Source organism: Heteronotia binoei, chromosome 5 (genome assembly GCF_032191835.1).
Source record: "Heteronotia binoei isolate CCM8104 ecotype False Entrance Well chromosome 5, APGP_CSIRO_Hbin_v1, whole genome shotgun sequence".
Taxonomy (NCBI): Eukaryota; Metazoa; Chordata; class Lepidosauria; order Squamata; family Gekkonidae; genus Heteronotia; species Heteronotia binoei.
In genome coordinates, this window is record NC_083227.1 from 125,808,102 (window position 1) to 125,835,436 (window position 27,335).

Sequence of the window (27,335 nt, forward strand, 5' to 3'; positions counted from 1 at the left end):
CTGAACTTTGAAGAATTTTACTGGATATTTTGGACTGAGGATTTTGGAATATTGTTGTGAATATATTTCTGAATAAAGTGTACTGTATGTTGTATTGAAAATATATTGTTGCTGTTTGGGAGTGCTATGGTGTTATAGATAATAAGCTTTTTTGTACACAGTGCTGGTTTGTTTGGTTTGCCTCTTGGTTAGTCAGTAGTTTTAAGCATACTATGCATACCTTTGGGGTGCAACTTGGCAACTTTACTTTATCACAACAGCAGCAAGCCAACTCATATTAACTTCCATTTTCTTATAGTCTTGTGATGTGAGAACTGTTGTTATTAGTTCTTGGCATATTGGGTCTGTGGGCCTACCTATACAATAGACTTTTTCAGAGTATATTTCTGGGTTGGGTCAGCAGAGTAATCCAGGAGTTCTGTGCTTCCCTTAGGGTTGCCAGGTCTGTCTTGTGAAATTCCAGAAGATTTAGGGCCAGTGTCCCAAGAGAGCAGAGTCTGGGAAGGAGAGGGAGTTCAGCATGGATGCGATGCCATGCCACAGATGAAGCTGCCATTTCCTCCAGCAGAACTGTTATCTGTAGACTGCAGATCATTTGTAATGCCAGGATAACTCCAGGCTCCACCTTAATAGGCACACAAAGGCCATATTCAATTTAGGACCATGGCACATGGGGAGCCTAAGCCTGCCTCTTTATGCCATTTACCCAACCTGAGTTCCCCGCTCCTATTTCCTGCTGCCTCTTAGAGCAGCAGTGGGAGAAAATAATACAAAAAGGCCTTTGGGCTGACAATGTGATGTCACTTCTATGGAAAACTGAGAAATGAGATTGTATTTATCTAAGAATCACTAGAAACTCTCTGACTCCTAGAGGTGACTGACATCCAGGGGTGGAATTCTAGCAGGATCTCCTTTGCATATTGGGCCACACACCCCTGATGTAGCCAATCCTCCAAGAGCTTACAAGAAAGAGCTTTGTAAGCTCTTGGAGAATTGGCTACATCAGGGGCTTGTGGCCTAATATGCAAAGGAGATCCTGCTAGAATTCCACCCCTGCTGACAGCACTTCCAAGGTTTTCCCCAGAACTGATATCACAATAATTTTTGTATTAGTTTTCCTACCACCAGATGCGGGAGATAGGGGCAGGTAATCCCTACCCGTAGAAGGGGCTTGGCAGCCCTAGCAGCACACCAGATCGGGAAAGTGAGGATAACCTTCCCAAACAACCAGGCCTGGCAATCTTCTACTGTTGAGAACTTGAGGGGGGGGGGGGTGTGTGGCAGAAATGGCCTCTATAGTGATTAGGGTTGCCAAGTCCAATTCAAGAAATATCTGGGGACTTTGGGGGTGGAGCCAGGAGACATTAGGGGTGGAGCCAAGATCAAGGCTGTGACAAGCATAATTGAACTCCAAAGGGAGTTCTGGCCATCACATTTAAAGGGACGGCACACCTTTTCAATTCCTTCCTTCCATTCAGAAGTCATACTACAACTTCCTCAAATTTTACCCATTCCAAGCTCTCTCCCCCTCCAAACCAATCTGCCAGCATTTGCCTAGCCAGTGTTGGGAACCCTATGCAGATGAAAGACTTCCCCCTCTCCACATGCTACGGTCTCAATCTGATTCAGGCCCATCTAGGAAGCACAACTCCCAGATCACATCTGTTGATCAGATCCAGTCAGAACCCTGGAGAAAGCATTATCATTTAGTTAGGCCCTAATACACAGAACAGCTACAGGGTTTTATTCTGACAGCCACTGTGTACTTGAAGTATACAGAAAGATCTCAGTGTGAAAGCTTAATCCTCTACATAACTGGAGATAGGTGAAATGCTAATGCTTCAGCCAAGAATACAATCAGTCCCAATGCTCAAAAGGAGACCTATATTTCCCACATTCTCAAATGTGCCTTTCTGGCAGATGCTAAGCACTTCTCAGGATTTTCTGTTATCATGAAAGGTTCAATTTCTGTTTCAGTGAAACTGACAGTGCAATCCTGAGCAGAGTTATACCTTTTTAGGTCAACTGAAGTTAATGGGTTTAGACAGGTGCAACTGTACTTAGAATTGCACTGTCAGCCACCTTGCCAGAGAACATCAACAACACATGTAATTTTTTTTTAAAAAGAACTGTCAAAACCAATTTATAAAATAACGAGAAAATTCAGTGAAGCAGAGTAGAATTATTTCTCTTAATTCTCTCGGTACCCTGGGCTGATACCCAACTAAGTAGTTAAAAGTGTTCCCAGAAATGTGCACTGCATGGTGAAGTCCTGAAATCCATAAATCTGTTTTTGGTTGCATTGGAGAAAATGATATCTCCAGGAGTGAAGTGGCCTTTTACATCCTGTAATCATGCAAGTTGCATTGTACACTGACTCAGAAGGATGCATGCCTCCTACTGATGCCTCAAGCACTGCTTTCCAAAACTCATGAGGCATTTGGCAGAAGTATCTAGCATCAAGCCAGAGCCTGCTTAAGAGTAAATAATTAATACAGATTGCTGGTCAATTCACTGGCAGATGGGATTTCTCTTTTCCATTTTGTGTTCTTCACCAAACAAACCTGTGTGGAATTGACAATTTATCTCATCATTAAAAAAAAAATAGCACAGAAAAAAATCCCCCCACTCCCTGTTTTGTTTGGGAAAATGTGTGAGATGAGCAGAACCCATAAAGAGTGTGCAGGTAGAGTGGGTTAAACAAGAGTGCAGCCCAAGAATATGATGCGTAGCATAGGGACGGGGCTCTTTTCATCCTGCACTGAGTTGGGGGAGGGGGGAGAAGAAACCAAAGCAAAACCTTACAACTACATTTTTCAAGGGTGAATTTATAATTGTCAGTTTCTGTTGTGAGTTTCCACAATAGAATGTTGGTGAAACGAAGTGCTATAAAGTCAGGCTCATATCCTGAAAATAGTTTAGATACCACTTCAACATCATGTTCATTCCTAGGGTCCTCCTAAACTCCACTCTCCTTCCCGTTTGATTGTTTTAGAAGTACATAAAATTTGGATGAGATGTGTGTCACCATCTCCCACAGCTATACAATTTGCAAAAAGAGTGTCAGTTGGTATTTCTCTTTGGCAAATCCAGTCCTGAAGGAATGTACTCACCATTTTGGAGCTCCAAGTCAAATTGAGACAGGCAAACAGACAGTAATTTTGCTGTGCTTGCTGATATTGGTACTCCTAGTATTGGCCTTCCTTTCCCATGCAGTATCACTCCTCATTTCTGATGCCTGCCATATTGACAATACTGCAGTGCAAAAGATGGACATATCCTATTTGCCCTCTTCCTTTGTCAGCTTTCAGTGTGGAGTTAAAGCCTTCACAGACATGGCCATAACCCAAACAAGTGAGAAAACAGTATATTTCTGTTCTTACCTCCCCCATTTGTATATGCTCGGTACGGAAACCTCCAGACATTTCCCAGTCCCACACAGTATCCAATGCAGGACAAAAGGAAATCCAGCTTGCCTGTCCAATTCCCTCTGTCTTCAGGATGCCCAATTTCCAGGTCACCATCTCCATGATCACTTGGGGTCATTAATAAATCTGGGATTATTGGCTGATGAGGAAAAAGTGAAAGTGGAAGGAGTAAATGAAAAGCAAGTGAGAAAACAAGGAGAAAGAAATGCAAGGGAAAATGAGGAAGAATTACAGAAAAAAGGGAGAAAGATGAAGAGAATTTGACAGAAGTGGGAATAGACTGTACATGATCAGCACTTACTCCACTGAATCACAACCATAGTTTGCTCTAGGGTTGGTTGACAAGTATATGTATAGCCTGGAGTTGTCATTTTCATGTTTTGAACCCAAATCAAACACATCAAACAGAATTCGTATATCAACTTGCAGCCTCCTCAAACATAATTTTTCTATGGGCTCTGTTCAAACAATTGCTCTGAGTCCTTGAAGCTGCATCCTTGATTCATACAGCTGGTGCCCCCTTCCTTAAAATGACCTTCAGAAGCATATGAGTTTACAGCAGGCCCAAATCCCAGCTGGGACCATGTAGAAGTACCAGATGAAAGATCTGCAGACAAATGTATGTGGTGAGCACAAGAGTGGTGTAGTCTCCAGGAGCCTGACAATTTGGGGAACCCCCCCCCCTGCAACCTAGGGTCTCCAGGTGGGTCCTGGAAATCTCCCAAAATTACAACTCATTTCCAGACTACAGAAATCAGATCCCCTGGAGAAAATAGCTGTTTTGGAGGGTGGACTTCATGGCATTATACCCTGCTGAGGTCCCTCACTTTCATCAAATTCAACCCTCGCTAGGATCTACCTCCAAAATCTCCAGGAATTTCCCAAAGCAGAGTTGGCAGCCCTATGCTCTGGAAAAATTTGTACAAGATCTCCATAGTGTGTAAAAGCAGTTTCAGGATAGTAATGAGATCCAGTCTGGTGTAGTAATGAGAGACAGTTTGATGTAGTGGTTAAGTATGGGGACTCTTATCTGGGAGAACTGGGTTTGATTCCCCACTCTTCCACATGCAGCTGCTGGAGTGACCTTGGGTAAGTCATAACTCTCTCAGAGCTGTTCTGCTCAGGAGCAGTTCTTTGAGAGCTCTCTCAGCCCTGCCTACCTCATAGGGTGTCTGTTGTGAGGAGGGGGAGGGAAAGGAGTTTGTAAGCCATTCTGAGACACTGAGTGGAGGGCAGGGTATAAATCTAATCTCCTCCTCCTGTTCAGTGAAGGAAAACAGTGCAAGGGGCAAGAGTTAGAATGACCCACTTCCCCTTACACTGGTCTCCCCTTTCATATCACAGTCTCAGCAACTGCATTATGCACAGTTCCTGAAGTGGTAGGGGTGTTACATAAATATGTGCACTATATAGTTTCACTCTAAATCTTCTTCTACTCTGACCCCACCTTAAACAACTTAGCATGTGTATAAAAATTTCATGTTGAAATAATTCAAGTGAGTAGCCATGTTGGTATGAAGCAGCAGAACTATGTTTCAGTATAGTGGCATCTTTAAGCTGCCACTGGTCTCAGACTTTGTTTTTATGTTAAAATAATGTCACTTAAGAATATTCCAAAAAATTATGGGTCACATCTCTTCCTAGGGATAGAGAAGCTTCTCACCTTCTCCAAACATGCATTTGCTTCCATAGCCAATTTAAGAATCTCCTAGCTTGCAAAGGTACCCCCACCCCCAAAAACAGTGCTGTGAAAATACTCCTCCTTTGACATGGCCTCTCTTGGCAGTCACGTACACCTTAACAGACAGTATGAGCTGTTTGCTTTTCAGTGCTGAACTTCTGAAAAAAAATGAGCCTGTCTGGAAACCACACATTCCAACCCGGAGGCCCTTTCTTAAAATCCTTGATATGAGAGGACAGGCTACATCTACTCAGTGGTAATTGTAAGGTATTATGCAGTGGCTTGGGGTACTTTCATCTCTCTACACTTATATATACCAGGATTCTAACCTGAGCTCTACTGAGCCTTGACCCACATTGAGCTCTGACTCTCCTTTTTCTACCACAGCAGGCTTCAGTTATATAGCGTCAATGCTCCTCTTGTTCGCAGTTTCCATGGAGACAAAGGGTTTGTTCAGTTGAAGGAAGCATGTGTGAGGAAACTGGCCTAACTATTAAGTACAGATTTTTATGCCATATGTTACATGTTCTTTTGCTTGCATGTACATGTCTCTGCACATAGACAAAGGGCTGCATATCTGTCAATCTATCTACCTATCCATCCATCCAGGGCCGGCTCTTCCACTAGGCAAACTAGGTGGTTGCCTGGGGCACCGGGAGGGTGGGGGTGCCGAATTGGGCTCCCCCCCTCCTGGTACCCCAGGCAAGAGCCTTATTTGCCTGCCTCCAATGTCTATGGATCCACCTGCATGCCCACCACCACTGCCTGCCCCTCCTTTCCCTTCGCCTCCCCACCCCCCACGTGCCTGCCTCCTCAACCCGCGTGCCTGCCTGCTGCCACCCCTCCCTTCCCTTCCCATTCCTTTGCCTCCCGCTCCCGTGTGCCTGTGCCATGCAGAGACCTCCTCCACCCACGCACCTGCCTGCCGCCACCCGCCCCCTCCCTCCCCATCCTGTCCTGTCCCCTCTTCCCCCCACATAATGACAGTATACCGCTGTGATTGCACGGCGGGGAGGCGACGGGATGGGACAGGAAGGGAAGGAAAGGAGGGGGTGGGCAAGCGCTGTGCCTTAGCATGGCACCCGGGAGAGTTGAAGCGCTGTGGGGGGGCAGGGGGGGCCTGCCTGGGGTGCCACGCACCCTTGGGCCTCCTATCTATCTATCTGTCTGTCTGTCTGTCTGTCTGTCTGTCTGTCTGCCTGCCTGCCTGCCTGCCTGCCTGTCTTGACTTCTATCTGAGAGCCAGTTTGGTGTACTGGTTAAGTGTATGGATTCTAATCTGGGAGAATTGGGTTTGATTCCCTGCTTCTCCACTTGCAAATGCTGGAATAGCCTTGGGTCAGCCATAGGTTGTCCTTGAAAGGCCAGCTGCTGTGAAAGCCCTCTCAGCCCCACCCACCTCACAGGGTGACTGTTGTGGGGGAGAAAGATAAAGGAGATTGTGAGCCACTCTGAGATTTGGAGTGGAGGGTGGGATATAAATCCAATATCTTTTTTTCTGTATATCCACAACAAAAAAAGTATAATTTAGACAGAAATGGGTACACATTCATTATATATATGTATCTACTGCCACAGGCATCAGGTATCTCAGTGTAGCAGACAACCATAAGACATATGAGAATGTCATCAAAATGTATTTTCCATGTATAAACACAATCCAACTGTATGCATTTACAAAACATAACTCCTATCTAAAAACCTGCTATGTGGGCAGACAAATACATAAAAATACACATTCATATACAATCCAATGGGGTGAAAATAATTTAGCCTTAATAAATGGGAAAGTAAATATTAGGATAGAACAGCTCTAACATTTTGAAGTCAATTTGCAGGAAGCTACTGGGAATGCACCACTGACACTTCCACATTTCCCTTCAAGGATTACCATTACAATACAAGGCCTTCATTAAAATACTCAGAAACAGGAAATTAGATGGCTTCTCTTATCGGTCTGTTTGTCTATACAACCAAAACAAAACACCAAGAAGGTCAACAAACCCATACTAGATTAATTTAACTAAACGATGGTATTTAAAGAAGTGTGCATGCACATAAAAGCTTATACCCAGAATAAGACTTTTTTGGTCTTAAAGGTGCCACTGGACTCAAACTTGTTTTAAGCCTTTGAATGATAAATATGTTCATGTGGTTATGACTTACATTAGAACACATATCTAAATGCTTTTAATCCAAATACCTAGATAGTCATATTTTAGCAGTAATAATAAAACCTTACTCCCATCATACTTTAAAATTACTTTCTCCTATATGGCCACAGTGGCACGATGAAGATTTCCATTTGTCTGCTTTATATGTTTTGATTATTTTCCCATTTTTTGTGGGGAAAAATATTAGCAAATTTGTCAAATCTTAGAGTTCAGCAAAATTCTCACAGGGTGTTTGAACAATGGAGCCCAGAAGCAAGTATTTGGGGCGGGGGGGGGGGGGGGTTGCCAGGTCCAACTCAAGAAATATCTGGAAACTTTGAGGGTTGAGCCAGGAGACTTTGGGGGTGGAACCAGGAGCAAGGGTGTGACAAGCACAATTGAACTCTGAATGGAGTTCTGGCCATCACAGTTAAAGGGACCATGCTCCTTTTAAATGCCTTCCCTCCATTTGGAATAATGGATAGGGGCACTTTCTTTTGGGGCTTATAGAATTGGACTTACCCAGTCCAATCTTTTTGAAACTTTGGGGTCCTTTTGAGGAGAGGCACCAGATGCTATGCTGAAAATTTGGTGCCTCTACCTCAAAAAAACAGCCCCCAAGAGCCTCAGTTACCCACTGATCGATTCTCCATTAAATCCTATGGGAATCAGTCCCCATAGGGAATTATGGAGTGCCTAACAGACATTTCCCTCCCCACCCACATTCTGCTAACCCTGAAGCAGGAGGTGGGCCTCCAAACCAGGAGATCCCCTACCCCCACTTGATGATTAAGCAAACCAGAAACCACAGTGTACAGATTAGTAAAGCACACAACAAACACTGTGTAATTATATGCTGCAAATAAATGCTTTAAACATTTAACTTATACATTTCTTCATAATTCTTTGTACACCAATCACTCTATACAAACTTCTCATTAGTCCAAAGTCCATAAACAAAATTCCAATAGTTGATACAACTCTGGTTACTTGTAGAAATATGGTACCAAATTCTGCTGTCAATTATTTCCTCCTTGTTGATAGATGCAGACAGTACTGGTAATTATGATTCATTCCTGAGGTAGCAGTCCTCAATCCAACAGGTACAGCTACACAAGTCTCAGGTTTAAATCATGTTTCATTACCACTTCTACTTGGCCGTTTATCCTTCAATCCAGAACCCGTGCTTAGATCACAGCTCACAACAGCTTCCTGAAAATCTTTCTTGGCAACCCTAATGCCAGCTGGTTAAAGGCAACAGCCAGCAACTGGCCACAATTCCTTGTGGAATGGTAGGCAACCTTCTGGTTAGGGCTGGGTACAACCAGCATTTAGTTCTGCTGCTGTTTCAAGCAGACCTGGTCCCCACTGCCACAGAGGTTGCTACACCCAAGAGTGGCAGGTGTCACAACTTCTGATCCCGAGAGAGGTAGCAGCACGCGCAATCAACACCTTCTGTGCCCATTTCACAGTTTCAGGACAGTGAGCAGCAATACTGCGTACATTGCACTGCAGCACCAATGGTTAAGGTGTCTGCCATTGTTGCTATCAGGTGGTCTTGAAAGAGCATGTGTTGTTGACTTCACCACTCCAAGACTGAAAAGAATTACCAGAACTCAGCTCCGTCCTGTCCCAGGTCAGCAACAAGCTTGCTTTTGGAGTGGGTCAAGGAAGCTGCCCTGCCAAGCAAAATGGCCATGTATGGCACTGTTTATCATGCATGCTATAGGCTACTTACCTGTCTTTAGAACAATTTTTATACCATGAGTATTTAGATAGGAACCCAGTTCAGTCATTATGATTTTGGTGCTCCAACGCGGCCTGATGGAAAAACTCACTACCCATTTCCAGTCATGTGTACTGAATCTAAAAAAATACATATTGCCTTATGCACACAAAATGGTGATCATGCATATTAAGATGAACGTATATAGCCTGGTCTCCCCTTATGCAAGGCTGGACAGGCAAAATCACATCAACTGGACTTGCCAACTTTCCTGAAGAAAAAGTTTCCTGTCCCTTTGACAGAGGCTTAATAGGATGTTGTTCACCAGGTGATGTTATTTACCTCCATGCCATGAAAAGCTTCAGCTGTCAATTTCTACACATTAGTCTCTCTTAATGGGACAAACCATTTTTTTCTACAGGTTGTTGGCAACATTAATAAGAACTTCAACAGGACTACATTGATCAAGGCAGTGTGTTTGTGCACACACATAAACTTGAACTATATAGATAACAATTTCTTTGTAAAATAAATCATATGAAGAAGAAAACCCTCCATTTCTCAAAACACTTATGTGATTCAAATGGACTTTAAAAATAAAAAAAAAATCCCTTCTCTCTGCACAAGTGAGAAGAACACTCTTCTCTGTACAAGAAAAAGCATTTTGATTTCTTATCTAGCACATGCTTGGCAATAAAATATCATAACAGTAATTTCTCTTGAATTCCATTAGTAATATACTGTAAATTATGGTCCAAAATTACTTACTCTTAATCTCCCCACCCACTCTCCTCTCTTTCAGTTTTTTAATAGATCTTCACCTATGAAAACACTCTGTGCAAGGGAGCACTGTGACTTTCTTATCAGTGCCACTATTTCATGGCTAATTCATGAAGATTCAAACCATGCTTCTTTTTCAACCCACAGCCATAAGAACATAGGAACATAAGAGAAGCCATGCTGGATCAGGCCAATGGCCCATTCAGTCCAACACTCTGTGTCACACAGTGGCCAAAAAAAAAAGGAGGTTCACAAGTGGGCCATGTTTTCCCCCTCCTGCCCAAAGGGAATGTATGTGTATATAAGGGGAAAGTCTTGCAGACTTGCAAAACTAGTGAGCCACCTCCCTCATCTTCAGCCCCAGACTATCTGGTACCTTAGGCAAGGCTAACTTCACATGTCCAAAGTGCCCACAGGTGCATCTGCCCCACAACTGGGGGAAAGCACAGTCATGGCATTCAGCCTCGAAAGTGACTGCTGGTCAGCCTTTGAACAGCCAGACTAAGTATGCATCCCCGGGGCACCCTATTTAGCTGGAAAGATGGCACAGGGGTTTTTTTTTTAAATAAAATACTTTCACCCCTCCCCACTTCTTCCTGGGGCATCTTGTGCCCTTCGTGGGTTGAGAAGTGCAGCTGCAGCCACTTCCTTATGCCTTGATCACCATGAAGCCCAGACTGCTTTGGAGGTCAGATTCTATGACATTGTACCCTGCTGAAGACCCTCCCATCCTCAAACTCAGCCCTTCCCAGGCTCCACCTCCAGGAATTTCCCACCCCCAGCTGGCAACCCTAAATGGTAATTGATGCGTTTACTATGCCCACATTGACTCAAGGCTGGAAAAAAAAATGGCTGCTTGTTTTACTCAAGACTCTCCATTCATTCCTAACCTGGTGAACCAAGCACTGGTTCTCCTCAGTGAGTAACTAGCCCATTCCATTCACACCCTCTGTATTTACGTTATGCTATATCCATATCTGTGAATGTAATTTTCATAGGAGTTCCAACACTACTCCATGGAAATTAACCATTGGCAGAGATGAATAAAATTATCAGTGTTTGCAGTTGTGCAAATTGCAGCACAATCCTAAACAGAGCTACACTCTACTAAATCCATTTAAGTCAATGGGCTCTGTTTAGGATTACACTGTTGGTCATCTAATGAAGGCATTATCCCACAATTTCCTGGCTCTAGCCAGCAGCTACTAAGCATATGCTATGGATTAATGTGGTCTATTAAAATCCTCCTTTAAAAAAAAAAATCCCTTTGGATTTCTCATCATCTTTGCTTTTAGTTTTTCTTAGAGTCATGCTTCTGGTTCTAGAGGGAAAAAAAGAATAATCCACTTCTCTGTCGCTTAGAATAGCAAACTAGTGTGAGAAGCTTTTTATCTCAGACTATAAACATAATGCACATCCTTTCTCCTCCCTTCCTATCCCTGCTGGGAGGCAGAAAGGAGATTCGGGCATATGCTCCTCAGGAGGGAAGCTTTCAGACTCTATTGTGGTTTCCCCCCTCCCCCCTAGAAGCCTTGAGTTTATGAAGGCCTGGCATGGCCATAGTACAGGGCAGGAAAATAACTGTAGCAATAAGCGGCTGACAGTTGAGAGGGGAAAATATTAGAAAGAATGAAGCAATGATGAAAACCTGGTGCTACCTGAACAGCATTTGATGGGTGTCAGGACATGGTAGTAAAAGGGTATCTGGTGTAAAAGGGTGAGGGTGAATAACACCTCTGACACATATGTACTGCCCAACCAAGATTTTAGGAATCAGTTGATCAGGCTACACACAAAGAAATTGTTGTGCATATAGAGCCAATATGAAAATTTAATTTAATTTTTCAATTTATACCCCGCCCTATCCTACAAGCAGGCTCTGGGCGGCTTACAACATTAAAAACCTTACAGAAACATTAAACAAACCACATCCAGACTAGACAATATCATAATTACAAAATCTGTAAAATTACAGAATCACAGAATTAGCAAAATAGTATCCAACATAACTTAAGCACCTAGATGGTAAGGTGCTGGGGGAAGCGATGACTTCAGGGGACACCTGCTGGATTAATTAAAAGCCTGGCAGAAGAGTTCCATCTTACAGGCCCTTAGAAACCTGGCTAAGTCCCACAGGGCCCAGATCTCCAGTGGGAGCTCATTCCACCAGGTGGGGGCCTGAACCAAAAAGGCCCTGGACCTTGTTGAAGCCAGTCAGGCGTTTTTAGGACCAGGGATCACAAGATGTGCAGCTGACCTCAGGGTCCGTATGGGGAGAGACGATCCTGGAGATATGCAGGCCCCAGGCCATAAAGGGCCTTAAAGGTAAGGACCAACACCTTGAAACAGATCCGGTACTTCAGGGGTAACCAGTGCAGTTTGCAGAGCACCAGATGCATCCACGTTTGTATAGGCCTTGATGCTAATAACCAGGCTGCAGCGTTCTGCACCCGCTGGAGTTTCCGGAGCAGGATCAAGGGTAGCCCCCACGTAGAAAGAGTTACAATAGTCCAATCTGGAGGTGACCATTGCATGAATCACTGTGGCTAGATCAAGGGAGGGGGGAGGTAGGGTGCCAGCTGTTGGGCTTGCCTCAGATGGAAAAAGGCGACCCTTGCAGTGGTGGCAGCCTGGGCCTCCATAGATAAAGAGGTATTCAGGAATACCCCCAAACTCTTCACCTCTGTTGATGGCATTAATTGAGTACCATTGAGGGGCAGGAGCCTGATCCCACTTCCTGCCCTCTCCTGATCCAGACACAGGATTTCCATCTTAGATGGATTTAACTTCAGTCAGCTCCGGCACAACCAACCAGCCATGGCTTGCAAAGCCTCACCCAGTTCATCAGGAGCAGAGTTCGGACGGCCATCCATAAGCAGATAGAGTTGGGTGTCATCATTATACTAAAGTCTTTCATTCCATATGTTATTTATAGAGGGGGAGACAGAAACTAGTTTTTCAAAAAAATATTTTGTCTGTTTTAATGAAAGAAGCTAAAAGAAGAGCTGATGGTATGCATTTAAAATAACATAAGCTTTCAAGGAATTTCAGCAGATGACTCATGAGACTTAAATCTCAGCCAGGTAAATCAATTTTTATGTGGCTTCTCTGGAGTAGATCTGAATATTTTTTTTTTTTTTGTATAATTACCAACTTTTAAAAAGTTGACAAAATCCATTTTAACTGCCAAAATGTATGTATCTATTTCAGTGTCTGTTGTTAAAGATATATTCAACATTAATCTAAGTTTGTTATGCCAGATTTCATAAATGGTTCTGCTGTAGCTGACCTTTTAATGACTTGGAGGCACATCATTAGATACTCTTTTACATTCAAATTATTCCAATATATAAGCTGTTGAATGTGATAGCCTCCCTTTCTGGTAACAGACAGTGTGGTATAGCATTTACTGTGTTGGACTAGGATCTGGGAGATCCTGGGGCACTCTGTCAAGGCCACTTGTTAGGTAAGCTTGGTCTATTTGCTCACTTTCAGCCTAACCTTCCTCACAGGGATGTTGAGGGGTAAAATGACGGAAAAGAGAATAATGTAAGCCTCTTTGGCTCCCCATGAGGGATAAAGGTAGGTAAGTAAACAAAATAAATGAGGAGAATGATTTAGGGTTGCCCAGTACCCCCTGGCCACTAGTGGCAGAAGGAGGAAGTAGGGTTGCCAGCTCCAGGATAAGAAACTCCTGGAGACTTGGGAGTAAAGCCCAGGGAGGATAGGGATCTTAGTGGGATTCAATGCCATGAAGTCCACTCTCCAAAGCCTCCATTTTCAGTCTAGTCTGAATTTTGGAAGATTCCCCAGGCCCCACCTAGAGTCTGGCACCCTAGAACATGTGTAAGCACCACTTTTTGTTGTTCAGTCACACAGTCAAGTCTGACTCTTTGCGACCCCATGGACAAAGGCCCTCCTGTCTTCCACCATCCTCCGAAGTCTGCTCAAATTTGTTTACATCAGTAATGCTGTCCAGCCATCTCATCTTTTGCCGTCCCTTTCTTCTTTTGCCTTCTGTCTTTCCCAGCATCAGGGTCTTCTCCAGTGAGTGCTCCCTGGGCCTTTCTTTTCCTAACGATGATCAGAAGTTGCATGCCACACTCAGAACAATGAGTGGCTCAGAAAGATAATCTTCCACTCTGAGAAATACATCTGTGTCACAACTGAGTCACAAGCCGCCAGCTGGAAGAATCAACTGTCTTTTTAATTTTTTTTTCAAAGTGTATTTTTCCTCTCAGTACTTTACAAAATCTTGTTATAGGAGAATTCCATTTTTTAATACTTTGACCCGGCAGTTAAGTCCAGCACTAAGCATCATGGTGATTACATGTTTGCCACTGAAAGCCAGAACTCCCTTTTCCACCACAGTGTGAAACTAGTCTTCTCCCAATTCACATTTTTGGCTGTGTCTGAAGTTGGACTGAGAAGTGCATGATGCAAATGAAGACATGTCAGTCACTCATTTCTGAAATTATACATTATGGGAAAAGAAGGAGAACTCGACATGGACAGTATCGTAATATTATAACAGATATCATACCCATGCTGTTTCCCTAGTTTCGATTTTCCCTGCGATAGTACAAACCAAGAAAGCAAAGCAGGGAGTCTCATATTAAAGGCACCTGTTATTTACAGGCAGGCTGCACCTATGGTTTACTAGTGGTTTATCACGATGGCTACTTATTTCAAAGATGATGATGCTAACACACTTAGAATGGCACTGATCAGCACACAAATTACAGATCTCCATGTCTCTGTGTTTGTTTCTTGCAAAAGTATTGTGATTTCTTGAGAAAGCTGACATCAGTAAGGGTTCTAACAATTCTATAGTTCAGATTATATTGTGAGTTATTCAGTCCATCTAATAGAGGCCTTCAAACATCTCCTGGTGGCACCCTAGTGACAAGCCATCCTGTGGGCCAGTGGCTTCTGAACTCAACAGCAGTAGCACGGAAACAGCTTTTTCTTGATGTCTCAAAACTTAAAGGGGGGCGGAAATGAGACTTGGAGCATGGATGGCATGAAACTGTCTTGAAAATTACTCCACAGCCAAAGTTCAGTGTTATACCAAAACTCTGCAGCAAAATGCCTTTTTGTTGCTATGTGATCTCAGCAAATGTCTGACAGTGGCTGTTGAAGATGTGCTTTGAAAGAGCTCTTTCACTGTCCCAACACACCAAGCAGAACCAGGAGGGCTTCCCTTGGAGCCCCACCCCTGCCTCTTTGGCAGCAATCTAATAGAGCTCTCTGTATGTTTGGCAGGCCACCATAGGAGGAGGGGGAACTGATGTAGGAAGCCAAACTAAGACACCAAGTCGTTCAGACTACACAAAAACTAATACACATTAGGGTTGGTGTTGGAAGAGAGTTGTAGGGATTCTGTGGACTGTCAAAAAGCTAAGTCAGTCAGTTCTAGTTCAAATTATGCCTGTTCTTGCTGGAAGCTAAAATAACTAAACTGAGGCTATTGTACTTTGGTCACATACGGGAAGGCAAAAGTCACTGGAAAAGACAATAATGCTAGGAAAAGTTGAAGGCAACAGGAAAAGAGGAAGACCCAAAATTAGATGGATTTGACTCAATAAAAGAAACTGGGCCCTCAGATTGCAAGACCTGATCAGGGTTATTAATGATAGGACATTTTGGAGGGCATTAATTCATGGGGTCGCCACAAGTCAGAAGCAACTTGACAGCACTTAATACACACACGCACTTATTAGGGTATGAGAACCTGACAAGATGTCAACATACTGTTTGTAGGACGAGCAATAGCTGTATTTTGTATGCTGTAGGGTTGCTGGCCTCCAGGTGGAGCCTGGAGAGCTCCTACTATTACACTATCTCCACTGCGGAGGTCAGTTGCCCTAGAAAAAATGTCCACTTTGGAAGATGGAGTCTAGAGTATTGTGTTCTCACCAAACCCTGCCTTCCCTGCCCCCCCCCCCCTCAACCTCCAGATACTTCCCAACCCAGAGCTGGCAACCCTGGTACACAGGTAGCTTGAGCTTCTGGTCTCTGCTTCCTTTTCCTTTTAGCACAATGGCTGGGCCTGCTATGAAGCTCACAGGATAGAGACATGGAAGTGACTGGCCAGCCGATCTATTTCAAAGACTTTGCAAACTCTGAACCCAGAGTTTCCTCAGCAGGAATCACCTGAATTTGTTGCCACTTCTTTCCAGCACCACACAGCACATGTTGGTCATCATGCCTGTTTCTTGTTTTATATGTGTAGCAAAGGCTTTCTTTCATGTTCAGGAAAGGGGCATTAATCTGTTAATCTGGAAGTGTTCTCATATTGGAGAGGGAATTTGGCTTGAGCAAGAGCCAGACTAAACAGATGTTGCAGGCCAGGGGTTGGTGACTGACTCTGGTCTCCTCCTCCCCTGTTTCATACATTTCTAGAAAGTATCTCCTGTGATAAAGTATACTATTTAGAAAGTGAAAACCTGTCTACTCCATCCATTCCATGCCATCCTAATAGTATCTTCTCATACTGAGGTACCCTGCTGTCCCATGACCATAGAGACTTCACAGGAGCTGAATACTCCTAAAAGCTCCTTTAGCCACTGATATGAAGGGGCTTCATTTTCTTCAGATGGAGACAGAAACAGAGAGAACGTCTGTACTTATTCCCCCATTCTTGAAGACCTGGTCTTGGAAATGATCTAAGGTAATCCTAGCCAAAAATTCACAAAGGTCCAAGACAAGAAGCCAAGAAAGAAAAAAATGTGGGCCCTGAGAAAGAAACCAAGAACTTTCAGAGTAAGAGAAAAGGGGCAGAGATAGTGTCTATGTATGATGTGGAAGGAAAATCATTACCATGAGGACCATCAGGAAATAGCAAGAAAGAGGGAAGAATTCTCCAAATGACGCAAGGCTAGATTTGGAAAGCAGTGCAGAGAGGCTCAACAAATTTGGCTCACTTTTATGCCTTGGCAAACCCCAAAGTAAGTAACTGCCCAATGCTCCTAAAACTCATGTTGCTATATGGGCAGGCTGCTGCTGAGCACTCCCCACTGTTGCTCCCTTCTTCTGTGCCATGCCCTAAGAGCACCTGTTATCCCTTGGATATGATTGATGAAAAGTCCACAGGCAAGAGAACCTTGCACCTGAACCTTCACCACACCTCTCCCCCTCAGACACAACATGAATCATGCAGAGAGAAACACCTGCCTTTTAGAAAAAGCATTCACCACGCAAGGCTGGACGGCTAGAACGGGAGCATCCAATTATCTTCATGGCTCCTGTGTTTACCGAACTTGCTAATTAAAAGGGAGAGAGAAGAGCTCCTTATGAAATGACAGCCACCCACCCGCCACCCGGCCATCCACCTGCTTCATCTGCTGCCTCGGGTTCCAGGAGCAGAAATCATTGCCCTTGTAATAGATCATCTCTACTTAAGTGCCTGTCCCAAAGGAAGCATCCCCTGGTACACTTGCTTCAGGAAGTGATGAAGAGCTGGGGCACTGTATTTTGGCATCCTCAAAAACCACCTGTTCTACATCCAAAAAGGCACCTTGCACAAATCCTCCCTCCTCTGCTTTTGTGAGATCTCCAGATGTGCCTTCGTACCAATTGTTGCCTCTTACCTCCCGGAGATGGTCTCCCTGGCCCTTCTTCATCTTGGAGTCGTGTTGCTATGCACTCCCTCCTTGCATTCACTCTCAGTCTTCCACTTGTTCAGGAGACAGTCCCTTCGGCAATGTGGAGGACAGAAGAAGCATCCGAGAATGAGGTGTATGTGGGGGGTGGGGAGTTAATCTCCTTCTTTTCTCTTTCCCCCGTTCCTCTCAGGATTGCTTCTTCTTGTCTGAGTGTTGCTGTCACAGTGAGAAGAGACGCTAACACTATCTAGAACGAGGCAGAATGAGAGCAAGCAGCCAGGGAGGGTGAGAAGCAATGCTGGCTGGCTGGCACACAGGTTTGTTTGGAGTTAGATGGAAATTGCAGTCTGTTGAACAGCAAGTGGGGAGTGGGCAAATACCCATATAGGAGGGGATTAAACAGATTACTAGAGCATGGGTCTATAAATGGCTAGCAGGAATGATAGCTGTATGGTTCATTCAAGTTCAGAAACGTTCCACTGAATACAAATTGTGGTGTATGGGGTGAGGGGCAAGCAACAGGGAAGGGCAGGTACTTTATGTGCATTGTTTGGGCTCCCCCAGAACATTCAGCTTGCCTCTGTTGGGAACCTGATGCATGATTAGAGGCCCCTGGGTCTGATCTAGCATGATCTTTCATATATTTAGTTCTGTGTCAGAGGGCTTCGTGCTTCCCCTCACCTGCAAGGTATGATTTCTAAGTGGCCGGTTACTCTTCAAGGCTGCCATGAGCTAAGAAATAAACATGTTTAGGAAGAGGTTTTAAAACTAGGTTAGAGAGCCAGGAGGCACTTAATGTAGTGAACTGGAAAGGCAATGAAATGTTGTGAATGTCTTTCAAAAAATCCAGCCTCTGCATCTGAAAATTACACAATCATTTATCACTTCAACTTTAAATAATTCCATTTCATTGCAGAATATGTGCCTTAATTTGATGTTGAGAGGCATTACTAAGGAGAGCACTGTGGTACAGACACATTGCAGCCATCCCTCTCTCAGACCAAAAAAGGAGCCATTCCTAGTGCTTGCACCATGATGGTTAACTGGTCATCTGTTTGTTTCTTCCTCCTTTGGCTGCAGTGCTGGATTAAACCCTGTGGAGGCCCCTAGGCAGTCAAAATCTTGGGAGGTCCCTTGCAAATTATTTCAGAGTCGGAGCGCCCACCCCACTGTCTGTGGCCCCCGTTGCAGCCTGCAGGGACCTTCTCAAAAGCCCGTTTTGACAGAGCTGCAGGGGAGAGGCAGAGAGATCAAACTTGGCAATGACACCAGCAGCAGCTGCACCAGCCAAGTCAGGCAAAGAGTGGCTCAGTTGCTGGCTGCGCGGGCTGCAAGCAGGGGGGAAACTGGGGGGGGGGGGAGCCAGCCCAGGGCCTCTAAAGGGGTGGAAGCGCATAGGCCAGTGCGTACTTGGCCGAATTGTTCATCCAGCCCTGTTTGGCTGCCTGAGTAACAGTATACCCTGAGTACCTCACTGAATGTACAACTTATTCTCTCATCCATAATCTCAACTAACTAATTGGAGACTAACTTTACCACTTTACAAAATTTTGTCTACTTCTTTGTCGACAGGGACAATGCAACTCACCAAAGAAGAAGCTGAGTAAAACACCTGCTGAAGAAGGGAGGCAAGGACAGAAGTTGGAACAAGACCTTCGCAGGTCCCAGCAACTTCCATGAAAAGGCTTCACCATCTGTAGCTACCCATCAAACCTATGAAGGCATTGCCTCATAAAGCAGGGCCTCCCTGGAGTTCCTCAAGGTCCTGGTAGGTTTCCCATTTCTGTTTTGATAGGAACCAGCCTCAGGCACCTCTCGTGGCTCTCCAGGAAGCAACACTCTGCCTAGCATTGACCCAACAGCCCATTAAAATGGCAAGCAATCAGCTCCTGTTTGCTAACTTCAGAGTAAACAGAAGGCAACCCTGGCCTAGGCTCACATTGCACCAATCATGCATATGCAAAAAAACCCAACGTCAGAATAGAACTATAGAAAGACTTTCTGTGCTTGATCAGGCAGCTGCCTCATGTTTTTCAGTGCAAAAATGCTTCAGATCCACATAAAAACAGACACATATTTGCTTCAAGCTGATTCCAGTTTCCTTTCACCTTGTCTTTCCTCTCTCTTGCATGTCCCCTTTTAATCATGTGATCCTCCCTCCGCTCCTCATCCTTTTCCACTTCTGAGTGCACAAACAGATTATGCCACAGGAATTTAGAACCTGAATTTGTGGGTCAGGTGCCATGAACACTTGTGACACTTCCAAGTTAGTGTCTGATATCCTTGCTCCACCTACTGGCAAAAGCATGAATATATGATTATTTGCAACAGGAGCACTTCATTATAATCAAGATCACAAAGCTAATAGCATGTTACCCTATCGTTGCTTTTAGATTATTTTTGTGGCCCGACCTGGCTATCTGCAAATGTATTTATCAGGAAAATTTATAAATGACCTATCCAGAGACTTGTTCAAGGTGGCTTGCAACAAAGATAATAAAACAAAGCCATTGAAACACAAACATTAAGAAGAAAAACCCTTTAAAACACAACCATTAAAAAACAGGCTGACATCATTAAAAAGGTAATAAGGCTTTATTATAAAGAAATTATTTAGGAAGGATGTTTAATAAAAGGAAAGAGAGTGTGGATTATACTACAGTGTACAGTACGTACTGTCTGTTGTAAAAAACAGGCTGACATCATTAAAAAGGTAATAGGGCTTTATTATAAAGAAATTATTCAGGAACGATGTTTAATAAAAGGAAAGAGAGTGTGGATTATACTACAGTGTACAGTACGTACTATCTGTTGTTGCATGTATTATTCTGTTATGTAATTTCTGCATTGTATAATAAGCCAGGTTAATATTTACGCTCTGTTTCAGCTTTGTTCCAAATTTTTGTTTGGTTTTAATTTCTGCAGTCCTAATCCTATTACATTGCTTATTACCTATCCCATCCTATTGATTGCATTGATTTATACTGTGTAATCTGCCTGGAGTCTTGGTGAGAAAGAAGGACCATATATTGAAGCAAGCCACCAAAAAAATGGTGATCCCATTAAAACAAGCCAGGGCATAACATGATTTCTACCTACATCAAAGGATATGTTGATTCCTATTCTCACAGCACCTCTTGCAGGAGACATGAGATTTACTGAGCCATTGTACGTAACAGAAATACAAAAGTGTAGGCTATTCAAACAGGTATTTTGGCTTTTCAGGGGACTGTGAGAGATCATGCCCCACAAAGCTTTAATAGAAAAAAGTATGGCATTAAAACAGTTGAACTTAGAATCCTCACCTTAACCGCCGCCCGGCTGTTATTGGGGCTCCCAAGATGGGAGCACATTCAGCCGGGACTTCGGGCTCTGCACTGGCTGCCAATATCCTACCAAGTTCGGTACAAGGTGCTGGTTATTACCTTTAAGGCCCTATGTGGTCTAGGACCTGCCTACCTGAGGGACCGTCTCTCCCCGCATGTTCCCCAGAGAGCACTGCGATCGGGATCTCAAAATCTTTTGGTTGTCCCCGGGCCAAAGGAAGCCCGCTTGAAGACCACAAGGGACCGGGCCTTCTCTGTAATGGCTCCATTTTGGTGGAACCAGCTGCTGGAGGAGGTAAGGGCCCTGCGGGATCTTACTCAATTCCGCAGGGCCTGTAAGACAATCCTCTTCCGGCTGGCCCACAACTAACCGGCCCTGTATCCCTGTATACCTGTATACTGATTACTGAATATTGATTATGGAATACCGGAATGCTGAAGACTGTATACCGAATCAGTATTTGAATTTGAATAGAGTGTAGCTTCACGACCGCTGTCTGATTTTTAACGATATGTATATTTATAACAAATGTTGGATTTTAATTATTTATTATGAAATGTTAAATTTAAAGTGTAATTTATTTTTATGTTAGTTTTATATATGTTGTAAGCCGCCCTGAGCCACTCGGTGGGAAGGGCGGGATATAAATCCCAGATAAATAAAATAAATAAAAACCTTAGAAAGGATTGAATGGGATTTGGTAAATTTTTGCACATGCTGAGTAATATTCCAAAGTCTATGAGTGTGGAGGAAGAGTTCCAACAAGTTCATAAGATAAAAAACCCTCGCAACATCACCATTGCTGATTTAAATGAAGCTCTAGGGTTCTACCCTTCCCAATGTAATCCTCTGAGACTGCCAGGTGAGAGAAGAAGTGAGTGTTCAAAAATGGTGTTGGTGATGTACAGTTAAGATGAAATGTGGAAAGAGAAAGTGGAAAAGAGAAATGACCAAATAATAGATGCTATTTGAAATCTCCCAAGAGATTCCCCTTAAGACAAATAGAGCATTCAACATGAATTATGCTCACAGACACAGTCATGTCCGATTACTTATTATGCAGTAGCTGGCTCCATCTGAAATGCTTTGTTTTGAGATTTTGAGTCTTTAGAACTTTTTTCCAGAAGAAGAATGAGGAAAGGAGGTCAGTAGGACCATATAAGCATGGGAAGATAACAAGATACCAGGAAATACCACTCACAGTATACACAATCTCTCCCCCAATTCATCATGAGCAATTTTTCAGTGGCATTCATCATTTATTAATGGAACACACACACACATGCAATCACTAATATTTGTGGGGTTGTTTTTTTTTTTAAACCTGTTATAGCACAGCTGGGAAAGAGAAGATCCCTTTGCCAAAACTCAACAAGCTATTGTCAATCAGATCAGACAATATTAATGGCAGAAGAACCATTAATCTGAGTCTACAAAAGGCTATTCCAACTGTCTCCATTTCTCCTCCCTTCCCCCCCCCCCAAAAAAAATCTGCTACATGTCTAAGGGCTAGAATGCAACAATTTTGAGTGGGAGTTGTTAGCAAAATTGTTGTGGATCTTCTCTTAGATGGGGGAATTAACAGAGGAGACCCTAGCAGAGCGTAAGAGAGATCTTTTACCAATTTACGGGGGTGTAAACTCCAACAGTAAAATAGTTTTAAAATAAAATATTTACTTATAAAACATATAAAAATACAATCACATATAAACAATCAAACACATGCAAACAAGAACTAGGAAAAATAGTAATGAGAAATAGGGATATTTAGGAATATTGCAGGGGGGGGGGTGCGATACTACCTGGTCCATGGATCCTTGAAGCAGAAGGCATGAAGGTGCAGAGTGGCCCAAACAGAGTTTGGGGGTGCAAATCTGTGGTAGAGTAACCAAGACACACTGAACTGGCCATGTGCTAGCCTTATGTTACCAAATTTGTGCCCTCAGGTGATGAGGTCATGTGGTATGTGACCAATAGGTCAAGTGACCTGTGACCCTGCATGACACCAGTACATGTGACTCCTTATGCCGCCAAAAGGGGCAGACAGGGAGAGGCTCCCATAGACTTGATAGGATCAGCACGTCATAAGGGGATTACTTAAGGTAAATTACCTTAAACAAAAAAAAAAGAATTGGTCAATTTAGAGCCACATTATAACCTCCTGTAACACCATACCCTCTCATGGATTGCTGCCTTGACGTGGCAAGAGGGCCTGCGTGGTTCAATGAGGCTGTGGGCTATGCCACATGGAATGTAAGATCTATGAATCAAGGTAAGCTGGATGTAGTTAAACAAGAGATGGCAAGACCGAACATCGACATCTTGGGAATCAGTGAACTAAAATGGACAGGAATGGGTGAATTTAACTCAGAGGATCACTGCATCTATTATTGTGGGCAAGAGTCCCATAGAAGAAATGGTGTGGCCTTTATAGTTAACAAGAGAGTGAGGAAGGCAGTAATGGGATACAACCTCAAAAATGACAGAATGAACTTGGTCCGTATCCAAGGCAAACCATTCAATATCACAGTAATCCATGCCCCAACCACTGATGCGGAAGAGGCTGAAGTGGACCAGTTCTATGAAGATCTACAACACCTTCTAGAATTAACACCAAAAAAAGATGTCCTCCTCATCATAGGGGACTGGAATGCCAAAGTAGGAAGTCAAAAGGTAACCAGAACAACTGACAAGTTTGGCTTTGGAGAACAAAATGAAGCTGGGCAAAGGCTAACAGAGTTTTGTCAAGAGAACAAACTGGTCATAGCGAACACCCAGATGCCATGATCTTAGTTTTTTGATGTTGAGTATCAAGCCTACTTTTGTGCTCTCCTCTTTCACCCTCAACAATAGGTTCTTTATGTCCTCCTCACTTTCTGCCATTAGAGTAGTGTCATCTTCATATCTGAGGTTGTTGATTTTCCCCCCAGCAATTTTAATTCCAGATTCTGCTTCATTCAGGCCAGTATTCCGCATGATGTACTCTGCATATAAATTAAATAAGCAGGGTGACAATATACATCCTTGTCAAACTCCTTTTCCTATTCTAAACCAATTGGTTGTTCCATATCCCATTCTGACAGTTGCTTCTTGACCCTTATACAGATTTCTCAGGAGACATGTGAGGTGGTCTGGTACTCCCATCTCTTTAAGGACTTGCCACAGTTTGTTGTGATCCACACAATCAAAGGCTTTAGCGTAGTCAATGAAGCAGAAATAGACGTTTTTCTGATACTCCTGTGCTTTCTCCATAATCCAGCAAATGCTGACATTTTGATCCCTAGTTCCTCTACCTCTCCGAAACCCTGCTGAAGCCTAGTTTGTAGGATCTTTAACACGACCTTGCTGGCATGTGAAATGAGTGCAATGGTGTGATAGTTTGAACATTCTTTGGCATTACCCTTCTTTGGGATTGGAAATATAAACTGATCTTTTCCAGTCCTGTGGCCAATGTTGTGTTTTCCAAATTTGTTGACATAACGTGTGCATCACTTTAACAGCATCATCTTTTAGGACTTTGAAAGGTGCTACTGGGCTCAGTTCTCACATTTGTTGACTGCTTTATTATTTGTACTAGGAGAAAGGCCTGTTGTGAAGAAAAATACAACAGGCTGTGGAAGGAGGCTCTGGGCAAGTGCCTGCTACCCTTGGTGTCTTCCCACCCACCCAAGTGAAGGCATTGACCCCCCCCCCCCCCACCTCAAGGGGAGATGATCTCTGCCATCTGGAAAGCAGTTGTAAATCTGAGTGATCTCCAGTGCCTTCCTAGAGGGAAATGGCATTGTACCTGTCTGAGGTCCTATCCCTTCTCAAACCCCACCCTCTCCAGGCCCCACCCCTAACCTGGAGTTGGCAACGCTATCTCCTTTCCTTTATCTGCCCCTCTGACTTCAGCTTTCCATTGCCTTCCCCCTCCCTGCAGCTTCTACAGTGGGGCAGCCAAAGCAGCTTGCATCATTCTCTTCTCCCCCCATGTGATCTGAACAACAGCCCTGAGAGGCAGGTTACGCTGGAAGTCTATGCCTGGTCCAAAATAACGTAGTCAGCTTCCATAGCAAGAACCTGGGTCTGGCAGAACCCACTCTGAACTTGCATGTCCTCTGTATTGCTATGTTGCATACATATTGTACAAAGTTCAGAGTTAGTTAATACAAAAACATTGTATTGCTGTGTTGCATACATATTGCTATAGTACAGGGATGGCCAACGATAGCTCTCCAGGTGTTTTCTCCAATGTTTCTCCATTGGCTAGGGCTGATGGAAGTTGTAGGCAAAAGACATCTGGAGAGCTACCGCTGGCCACCCCTGCTATAGTAGATAGATCCAAATAGGCAGCCATGTTGGTCTGAAGTAGTAGAACAAAATAGGAATCAATTGCACCTTTAAGACCAACTTAAATAAAACTAAGTTGGTCTTAAAGGTGAAATTGACTCCTATTTTGTTATATTGCTATAGTATTAACTAACTCTGAACTCTGTACATTGCTCAAAAATTGAGCACCCAGAAACTGTTTTGTATTCTGCCCTGGGTCAGAGACCCATGAATTTATCAAACAAAGGTATCTGTGATGCCATAGTTTTGTCAATTTCAGCACAATCGTACTTTATTAATGAGGCAGAAACAAGACACCTGTAAGTGAACGTCCAGGGAAACTTATAAAATGTTCCCCTAAAGCTTTTCTGTATTGCCTTTTACTGTCAAATTTGTGACCATTGGTTTGTCCTATGCACATAATATGTATATTTGCAGATCTTAAAGTGACTATTCTAAAAGTGAATTTCAAAAACAGGACACAGCAAGAGACCTCTGAGATACCACTATAACCACTGGCAAACTCCTGGGTTTGACCCAGTCCATGGGCATTGTTAGGGGGGGGGTGCTTCCTAAATTTACGAGGAGGGAGCTTCTCTATAAATTCATAAGTAGTGATAATGGAGGCCCCTCCCTGTGATGTCACTGGCTCCTCCCTATGATGTCATGGATCAAATGCCTTTGGCTGGGCCCCAGCCCCCCCCCCCCCCCGGGGAAATTGAAAAGTCTACGCCCCTGTCTTATACCCAATGTTTTCTGCTTATGCCTGTGTTCATACAATATAAATCTCTACTGAGAGTCCAGTATCTCTGACACTAGGCCAGAGTAAACTCAGTCCATAAATGGTGACAAACGAGGGTTCAGGGACTCTGGAACGAGGGTCAGGGTGAACACAGTCCATTTAAAGATGGAGGAGGAGGGCTCATACTTACTAAGTGAGAGCATAAGAAAAAAAAGAAACTAATAACAGTTAATATGGCAAAACCCAATAACACTCTCACTCACAAGCACGTAAATTTGTTGCTAATTCAAGCAAACTGCAGGCTTTGGAAAGGGCCAGAAGAGACATCACAGTGGAACACAATCACCTTTCATAATCTGGGGCAGGCATATCAGTGAGAGGAGGCAGGAGGAGGAGTGGTTGCCGCTTCCCGTCATCACCTGCCCACTGAGCCATACGGGAATCAGTCAAAAGAACCTCCCTGCAGCTGCATGGACTTTTGCCCTACTGTGCAAACAGACAGAAGCCTGATAGAATATCAGTTGAAACTTTATTCTCTCAGTATATGGCAGTAGCAGCCTCTAAGCCAATGATACATCCTCATCCTCTTTTTTTAGCCTTTGCTGCCTACCTACACAGAATCTCCCTACCATACACAGCATGGTTATCCCTCAGGAAATATATGACTTCCCTTTTCCTCTTCATCCCTGTCATCTTTGTATTTCAGAGGTGTATTCTCTTCTCACCCTCATCACTGTTACATATGCGGCTCAAATATATGCACAGATATATGTAGAGAAAGAAAGGCCTTCCACTTCTGCTGAATTCTGCATTAGTTTTACTATTGATCAGATTGTGCTAACTAAAAATACTCATAGCACATCCATTCCTCACATTGGTCCTAAGGCATTTACACTACTGTTTGCTTATTTTTTCAAAAAAAAAAGATTTGAGCTTCAACAGTGGTGCAAAGGAAGGCATTTCAGCTAATTCAATTTTACACACGGTGACATGACAAGCTGTGCCAGCCTCAAACTGACTCTTCCAAAGACAGCCAATAAACATACGGGAATCCTGCCCTCTACAGAGCCTCTGTCCATCATATGAATTTTAAGAATTCTACAGCCTCCTTCTATCCCAGCAGGCACCTAGCAGTTCTCAGCTCTCCAGAGTGGCAACATAGCCCCCAAGTGCTCACATCCAATGTAATTCCCCACACAAGGTGCACAGAAGGTGAGAGCTTGCTGTCAGGTAATGGAAACACATTAAATGGAAAGGACTCCAGTATGATTTACAGCCATCCCTCCTCAGCTTCCTTCAGTCTCTCAGGTGACACCATGACTCCTTGTTCCATCTGTAGGAAGTGCCACCTGAAAAGTTAATTCTGGGGATCAGTAAGGTGAAACCGAGTAACAGAGCAGTTATGCTGTAACAATGTGGAAAACACTGGGGTGACTGAGGTGCTCAGTTCCTACTCTGAAAGCAATTTCCTTAATGGTTCCCAAAGGCACCAATGCCAGCTGTCCCCTTTGCTACCTCACGCCTTCCTTCTGTGTTTGTTGTTCTTGAAAGGGGAGGCTGGTAAGCCGGTTACCAGTCAT

At 43.7% G+C, this 27,335-nt stretch overlaps 1 protein-coding gene across 1 annotated transcript in view; it reads right to left on the reverse strand.

Moving 5' to 3' along the window:
- SLC6A7 (solute carrier family 6 member 7) overlaps positions 1–17,566 on the reverse strand; it is a 45,314-nt gene extending 27,748 nt beyond the window's left edge. Inside the window, exons 1-2 of the mRNA XM_060240319.1 lie at positions 17,361–17,566; positions 3,384–3,567 (exon numbers count right to left, since the gene is read on the reverse strand). Of these exons, the coding sequence (XP_060096302.1) occupies positions 3,384–3,567; positions 17,361–17,393 (217 nt within the window). The 5' untranslated portion in view covers positions 17,394–17,566. The remainder of the gene's footprint in view (positions 1–3,383; positions 3,568–17,360) is intronic.
- Between the last annotated feature and the right edge of the window lie 9,769 nt (positions 17,567–27,335).